General features: G+C 36.0%; 2 protein-coding genes across 2 annotated transcripts; both read left to right on the top strand.

Moving 5' to 3' along the window:
* Positions 1-2,402: 2,402 nt before the first annotated feature.
* DWF1 (cell elongation protein / DWARF1 / DIMINUTO (DIM)) lies at positions 2,403-6,409 on the top strand. Its single transcript, XM_011098450.3, has 3 exons — positions 2,403-2,541; positions 4,328-5,592; positions 5,691-6,409. Exons 2-3 carry the CDS (start codon positions 4,345-4,347, stop codon positions 6,132-6,134), a joined length of 1,692 nt encoding a protein of 563 aa, XP_011096752.1. The 5' UTR covers positions 2,403-2,541; positions 4,328-4,344; the 3' UTR covers positions 6,135-6,409.
* Positions 6,410-7,592: 1,183 nt separating this feature from the next.
* LOC148784952 (uncharacterized) lies at positions 7,593-8,206 on the top strand. Its single transcript, XM_088876256.1, has one exon. The coding sequence runs from the start codon at positions 7,714-7,716 to the stop codon at positions 7,936-7,938; it is 225 nt and encodes a 74-aa protein (XP_088732382.1). The 5' UTR covers positions 7,593-7,713; the 3' UTR covers positions 7,939-8,206.
* Positions 8,207-8,428: the final 222 nt, after the last annotated feature.

Consider the following 8,428-nt stretch of genomic DNA (forward strand, 5'->3'; position numbering starts at 1 on the left):
CCAACGGCTACGAGGACAAATAAGGGCATTCTTGTCCTTTCGGCCGTTTTGAAACTGTTGTTGATGAGGAGACCGACCACGTGGTGCTCCATAATCAAAACACCTCTCTACTGGAATTTCATCATCATCAGGATCAGGTTTTTATACGGACTGGGCGAGCCCACATTACATCCAACGGCCCAAAAGAAAAGGGATTCTGCTCAGCCCATTTATGCAGGCTAACCCAAAATGCTATAACCTGCTTAGATGGTTGAACACTGATTGTTATGTCATTTGCCATCACATCAATCACTTATCATTTTGATTTTGAAATCCTCCGAAAGCGCACATGTTTACAAATCCTAATCCGTAATTTTGATCGTGACCAAACGCCATGATATTGATATATCTTTTAAATTGTTGCAGACACTTCAAAATTCAAATAATTGGAGAGAGAACGGGAGGAAAAAATCTAATGAAATTTGATGGGGTTGATATATTAATGTTTGCTTGTAAACCGACACTCAAGTGCATAGATGTGGTGTGTGATTTAGGTGGCCTGAGCCTCAGTGTGCCTCAATCTCTACATTATATTACTATATATGATGTGTGGATACGAATAACAGTAATACAAAAAAAATAAATAAATAATTATAATACAACATAATAGTTATACGACTATATAACACATGTTTTAATTTTTTTTTATAAAATTAAAATATATAATATGAAAAGTATCAAAATACAATATTTTATATGATAAGTGAGTTTGAAAGATAAGTGGTTTTTTTTTTTAATTCTAAAATTATAAAAAAAAAAATTCAAATTGTTGGAGATGTTGTTTGACATGTCTGGAACTATGTCCTTTTCTTTTTATTAATATTATTTTTGAATAGGTGTTTGAATCGTACTTGTGTCTATATCACATCAAATAATTTTTTGTAATGTTTGTGCATACATTGTAAATTATTATAATGGACAAGGGTTACCATTTCCATAAAGAAAAATGCATGATGGGTGAGGGAGTGGGACACTTAATGATTTTTTTATGTGATTATATAAAATATAAAAATAGTGAAAAAAAAAGTATATTAAATGAATGATATTATTAGAGAGTGTTGGTGCCAACTTCCAACCATACTATCTATGGCGGTGTAGTTTATGAGTGAAATTGGGAAATTAATTCATCAAATAGTATCAACCTATTCTATCCATATACATTATGAATGAATGTACCTATTTGTCTGCTTTTATGTGATTAATTAATTAAAATATAAAAATGAAATCAGTTAGTGACTATTGGTACTCACCTATTCCATCTATACCCATTATTATGAATGTGCACTTAATTCCACTTTTAACTATCGGTACCAACCTACTCCATCTAATATACGCACAATTTGAACGCATGTCAAGTCAACCCAAACGCAAAGAAAAAAGTTGTCCATTTTTATTTCATGAATTGTAATTTCTGTGTAATTAGTTAATAATATAATTTCAAGATTCTCAGGAAATAATTATTACAAAGGGGATTCCAGTTAGATTCGGTCTGTGATAAATATAATCTTAAATTAATTTCAAATCAAAATTTAAATTTTATTAAAAAGGGACAAAATTATTACCACTACATTATGATTAATTTATTTAATCACGTAATGATAATCAGCACAATAGTTGAATATTATTAGTTTATTCCGTGACAGATGCGGAAAAGAAGGAATATAAAAATGAGGTACGCGCTGCAAAGATCTGAATGATTATTGATTACCATAAAGCCCCCTTTCTTTTCTATTTAAAGAGATTAATTACTATATTAAAAGTTAATCACCCAATTAATATTTTGAAAGTGGAGTTGGATCTAGTCACGTGCAGATGCTGCGGACAGCACGTGATCGCCAGCAATGTCCGCGAATCGTGGTGGGATCCATCTTCGAGATTTTTGTTGCTATGCATTCTCTCTCTCTCTCTCTCAAATTATTTGAAATACTTCAAAAATTTACCAAACAAGTATATTGTATAAATGAGAGTAAAATAATGTGAATTTAATTTGGTAAATATCAATTATAGCCCCTCAAGATTAGAAAATTTTCTAAAAGTTGCCACTGAATAAAGAAGAAATTAAATTGCGAGAGATATGCAATTATAGAAGAAAATATATTAGCCTAGAAATTGATAAGTTATGATAGTTTTATTAATCAAATTTAATAATTAAATAAGTTTCAATAAATAAAAAAAAAAGTTTAAAAAGTGAAATATGTATCTCACTTTGTAGGGGCAAAGTAAATTTAATCAAATGTAAATAAAAGAAATATATTTAAAATAAAATGTAGAGAATCTTGAAAATTAAATTAAATATCCAAATAAAATTATATATTGCAAGGGATCTGATCTCACCTAACCCTGATTATTTGTCTAATCAGATATTGAATCCAGACAGCCATAGGCCTTAAAATTGATTAATTCCCTAAATAACCTTTTCCAAGTATATCTTCGGTTTCCGCACGCCTTATAGATATTTAGCAGCTGCTCATTCAGTCACTATACAGTCGCTCTCAGCCTCAGGTACTCTCTCTCTCTCTCTCTCAATCCTTATCGAATTTCCGGTAATTTTCCGTTCTTCTTGTCTGATGTTTTTTCTACATTATTGGATGCGGGGTTGGACTTGAGGTTCGATATTGAAAACTTGTGCTATAACTGGACAATGATGTTTCGTTACTAACAAAAGTCGATTCTGTGTTTGCTTTTCCCCTCCCCTCCCTTCCCCTCTGGAAACGCCTTAGGTTTCTATTTGTTAGCCAACCATTTTATAGATCTGGTTAAATTTGGATTCTGCGTTGCTGATTTGAAGTAATGCTTCTTCTTGTATGTTTTGGGTTGCAGTTACTGTTGTAGATCTAGATATTACCTGAACTAGTCTCTGCTTCAATTTTAAGTACTCTGGGTGCTGGATTTAAAAGGCTAAAGGTTTCCAAAAAATGAAGTTGGACCACTTGAATTTCTATGTAGGAGTTGTTTGCAAAACGACATGCATAAAGGCCTGGCGTCCATCCAGGGAAACCATGGATGTAGTTTCTTGTGGGTGATCAAATATCGTGATTGTACCGATAATTACGAGTTTCTGTCACTCGCAACTATACCATTTTTCAGTTTAGAATGGGAATGTTAAAATTCACCATCACGGGCTTGTCTTTTAGCGTGCATGATTTGTGACAACCATTACTTTTTAACTTTTGTTTTGAGTAACTAACCCAAAATATCATCCTTTACTTGTGCACATTGTGCCCTTTTAAGACAGGGAACGGAAAAATGAAGTTATAAAAGACAAACTAAAATGCAAGGGCATGCAAGTCCTTTTTTTTTTTTCGGCAAGATCAAGTCAAGCTCCTAGTTGTGCCTCAGTGGTTCAACCACTTTATCTGGCACAGCAATGTTGCAAAAACTAACCCCAGGCTGCAATAATTTGCTTAAGAATTTTTTATTTTTTGGTAAACACTTGCAAGGTTATTTTCGATCGACGGACCAGGGACTTAAATCAAGGTGAAAAAATTGATCATTATGTTTGGTTTTATTTTTGGAGTGTTTTATTTTGTGTTTTAGAGATAGAGAGAGAAAATAGAGATAAATAAGTGTGTGTTGTAGATAGAGTATGTTTGGATTTGTTTTTAAAGGTAATTTAAAATATTTTAAAATAAGTGGTGTATGTTTGTTGTTGGGATTTGAGAGACAAAAATTACTGTTTATCGTCAAATCATGTCTCTTTTATATATTTTCTATGTATAAATATGTATATATATAAATATTGTATGGTTAATATTGTATTTTTTGGAAACAAAAATTACTGTTCATTGTCAAATCATGTTTCTTTTATATTATATTTATATATATAAGTGTGTATATATCTATTACATATAAAAAGTTCAAAAATAAAAAAACGCACAATCAATGTGTGAAAACAAAGAGACAAACATTGGGTATGTTTTATCTTGTCTCGGAAATTATTCGAAAATGAAACCAAACATAGTGGATAGTTTTTGTACAATGTTATTTTCATTGCAATCTGAATCAATAGTGGAAGCATGTTATGCTGTTAACTTGTACATGCCTAATAGTAGACTGTATATGAACTTGCCCATTATGAAACATAATTTCATTAGCCGTTTGTTTCCATTATAACTAATTATGGGGTCATTAAGGACAGCATCAAATAAACTCTGTGTATGACTGAAACATAAGGCTTAATTTTCCCAACCGTTGTTGGCCTATCATGTTACTCATTAAACCGCATACACTGGCTTACATGTGAATCTGGCCAACCATTTAATATAAATATTTGTTTGAATGACTGCAGCAATCTTCATTTTCATAATGTCGGATCTTGAGGCCCCCCTACGCCCCAAGAGGAAGAAGGTTTGGGTGGACTACTTTGTCCAGTTCCGATGGATAATTGTTATCTTTGTTGTTCTTCCAATCTCCTTCACACTCTACTTCCTCACATATCTTGGGGATGTGAAATCCGAATGCAAATCATTCAAGCAGCGTCAGAAGGAACATGATGAAAATGTCAAGAAGGTCGTGAAACGCCTCAAGGAGAGGAACCCGAAGAAGGATGGTCTTGTCTGCACAGCCCGGAAGCCCTGGATTGCTGTTGGAATGCGTAATGTGGACTATAAGCGTGCTCGACATTTTGAGGTTGACCTTTCTGCCTTTAGAAATGTTTTGGACATTGACAAGGAGAGAATGATCGCCAGAGTGGAGCCTCTGGTAAATATGGGTCAGATTTCAAGGGTTACTGTTCCGATGAATCTGTCCCTTGCAGTTGTTGCCGAGCTTGATGATCTGACTGTTGGTGGTCTGATCAATGGCTATGGTATTGAAGGAAGCTCCCATCTTTACGGTCTGTTTTCGGATACTGTCGTGGCTTATGAAATTGTTTTGGCTGACGGACAGGTGGTTAGAGCTACAAAGGACAATGAATACTCTGACCTTTTCTATGCTATCCCCTGGTCTCAGGGGACACTGGGACTACTTGTTGCAGCTGAGATTAAGCTTATACCTGTCAAGGAATACATGAAGCTCACATATAAGCCTGTAGTGGGTAATCTTAAGGAGCTAGCACAAGGATACATGGATTCGTTTGCACCAAGGGATGGAGATCAGGACAACCCTAACAAGGTTCCAGACTTTGTTGAGACCATGATTTACTCCCCTACTGAAGCTGTCTGCATGACCGGAGTTTATGCTTCTAAAGAAGAAGCCAAAATGAAGGGAAATAAAATCAATAATGTTGGATGGTGGTTCAAACCCTGGTTTTACCAGCATGCACAAACAGCACTGAAGAAGGGGGAGTTTGTAGAGTATATCCCCACCAGAGAATATTACCACAGGCATACAAGGTGCTTGTACTGGGAGGGAAAGCTCATCCTTCCATTTGCTGATCAATGGTGGTTCAGGTTTCTTCTTGGATGGATGATGCCACCCAAGGTCTCTCTTCTTAAGGCAACTCAAGGTGAAGCCATTAGGAATTATTACCATGAGATGCACGTCATTCAGGATATGCTTGTTCCACTTTACAAGGTTGGAGATGCTCTGGAGTGGGTCCACAGAGAGATGGAGGTATGTTGCTAATTTTTCCTATCTTAAGACAACACAACAGTATTTGTGTTATCATTGCAGCCCATTTTTCAGAATATTAACAGTTCAATGTTCTCTAGGTCTATCCTATCTGGCTCTGCCCACACAGGCTATATAAACTCCCAGTCAAAACCATGGTGTATCCGGAACCAGGATTTGAGCAACACCACAGACAGGGCGATACACACTATGCTCAGATGTATACTGATGTTGGAGTCTACTATGCTCCTGGACCCGTCTTGAGGGGTGAGGTATTCGATGGCTCTGAGGCGGTTCGTAAAATGGAGAACTGGTTGATTGAAAACCACGGGTTCCAGCCACAGTATGCCGTGTCTGAGCTCAATGAGAAGAACTTCTGGAGAATGTTTGATGCTGATCTTTACGAGCATTGCAGACGCAAGTACGGAGCTGTTGGTACCTTCATGAGCGTGTATTATAAATCGAAGAAAGGTAGGAAGACCGAGAAGGAGGTTCAGGAAGCTGAGCAGGCTATTCTTGAGACTCCAGATGCAGAAGCTGCTTAAGGGATGTTGGTACTTCTGGAATATGTTAAGAGTGTTCTCGATGGTTTTTGTAGGATTATTGTCCGTCTTTTTCTGCTTTTCTGAGTTTTCCAGTATTTTCTATGCTCAGCTTATGTATTAAGATTTGTAGTTTGCTCATTTGAACCGTTGACTTCTACTTTTGGACCATGAAGTATCTGTACCATCTCACCGCCCCTTTCCCTCTCTTATTGTCGTTAAGTTGTCATGCAGGCTCTCCTAATTGGAACGATAACTGGTTCTTTTTTTGGACTTCATCTGGATGATTAAGCACCTGCTACTGTAAAATTTCATGCTGCAGTTGTTCTGTTGAGGCTGCTACTCTGTCCTCAGGTAACGGCCCATATTATGATGTCTGCCGAGGTGTAAGAACTGATTGTAGGCAGGTTATAGTGCTCGTAATTAGGTGTGTTATCTGTGTACACTGTGGGGTATGATTGAATCAGATTTCAACGCCTAACAAATCTTCCGAGTGTCCTATGAATCGTTGCAAAAGTTTTGATCACCTGACAAATAGAATCACAAGACCTAGACCGAACTCCAAATCAGATGTGAATATGAGAATGCCATTTAAAATGGAAAATTTCAACATGACAACCTGAAAACCTGGAAGGGTGTGCGAGATGATGGGTTTGATTTAGTACTTTTGGGACTGCGGTTGTCGAAAGATGTGCTGATATAAAATTAAAGAAAAAAAAAGATGTGCTGATATCACTGTGATTGACGTATTACAAATAAAGGCTGAATTGCATTTTTGGGCCTTCTTGTAGCTATTGGGCCCGTGATGTCCAATGTATTCGTGACGGGCCGCCTCGGGACATCCCCAACCTGTTCGGACCAAATGTTGAAGAACATCACTGCGCCCATACACCTTCACCTTCATCAAAAGTGGGACCAAGTCGAAAATCTCTGGACTGGACGAGAACTTATTTATACAAAATTTTCTAACTCTTTTTAATAAATTTGATCGAGTTTACACTAATTTTATTATAAGTACAATACAATTATTATATAATTAATATATTATTTTAAAAAATAACTAATTACATAATAATTGTATTGCAATTGTTTTGTAATTAATCTAATTCGGACATACATATTTTGAGTAAAAAACATTTCACCTAATCCTCGTCATGATTTTTCATAAATACTGTTTTGTCAAAGTCTGACCACTCAAATGTAGGTAAAGTAGTGAGACACAATGGAGGCAAAATTACTACACTAATAATGTAATAATCACTTAGAATGAGGCGGCGTGAACTCGAATAGCTTTGCAGATTCCATACTCGAGCAAGAAAATACTTCTCCAGATTTTAATGGACAGTTGTCGAGAGGCTATTGGCTGCTAGAAAGTGAACGTTAAGCCTACCGTTAGAGAACTTGCTTTTCGAAATTTCCACGTTCTTCCAATCATCCTTTATTAACGAAGAAGTTCCTGTCCAGAGAGGCAGATTCTCGCGCTTTCCCCTTATTTATTAAAACCTCAATCTTTCTCTTCTTACAAAAAACACACGCGCGCACATATACTAAGTATTAAGAGAGAGAAGAGTTGATCTTAGAGATGGGGATGGTAATAGTACTATCTTTGCCTTTCATTCTTTTTTCATTACTTCTTGGGTTCGGATGTTATCTGTTCGGAAGAGCCAAGGGCAGGCAAGAAGCATACGCCAGCGCCCAGGTTTTCGGCGCCCCAGCTCCGCCGCCTGGCAGTGTCGTCGCCGATTTCCATCATCCTTCTCCACCGCCTCAGACCCACCTCAAGCCCGATAATTCTGCCAATGTTTAGTACTGTAGTGCTAGCTGCTGCCGCTGCTTCGGATAAAGAGACCGAGAATTTTTGGTTTGAGAAAAGAAACTGTTGCGTGTGAAGTCTTCCTGTCATCCTGTGTGTATGTCTGTCTTGTTTTGTGTGGGAATTTGGGTGTATATATATATAATCGGCGGCAGGTTTGGTATATTCAGATTAATTAATACCTGTACACCTTAGTACCTTGTGTCGTCAATCAATTTCTCGATCGTACCCAGAAATATACATATTGGATTCTTGGAATGAATTTATTTAGCTCCAATTTATGTAATTGAGACGAAACACTCTAATTTGTATTTATATTTATTTCTTTATAATTGTCATAATTAAATAGATGAATTTGAAATTCCATAACTTTAAGTGTATGAGTTGAAATTTCTTTCTACCTTAACAATAATTGATGAAATATAATTATTAATAATTATTAAATATAAATATTTCATATTAATTTATCTAAAAAAAATTATTT

This window comes from Sesamum indicum, linkage group LG12 (genome assembly GCF_026168435.1).
Source record: "Sesamum indicum cultivar Baizhima isolate 11 linkage group LG12, ASM2616843v1, whole genome shotgun sequence".
Classification (NCBI taxonomy): domain Eukaryota; kingdom Viridiplantae; phylum Streptophyta; class Magnoliopsida; order Lamiales; family Pedaliaceae; genus Sesamum; species Sesamum indicum.

Excerpts from the sequence above, each read along its gene's own strand:
- DWF1 (XM_011098450.3), top strand. The coding sequence starts at position 4,345 with ATGTCGGATCTTGAGGCCCCCCTACGCCCCAAGAGGAAGAAGGTTTGG. Across the intron at positions 5,593-5,690 it reads GGGTCCACAGAGAGATGGAG|GTCTATCCTATCTGGCTCTG; the intron begins GTATGTTGCTAA and ends AATGTTCTCTAG.
- LOC148784952 (XM_088876256.1), top strand. The coding sequence starts at position 7,714 with ATGGGGATGGTAATAGTACTATCTTTGCCTTTCATTCTTTTTTCATTA.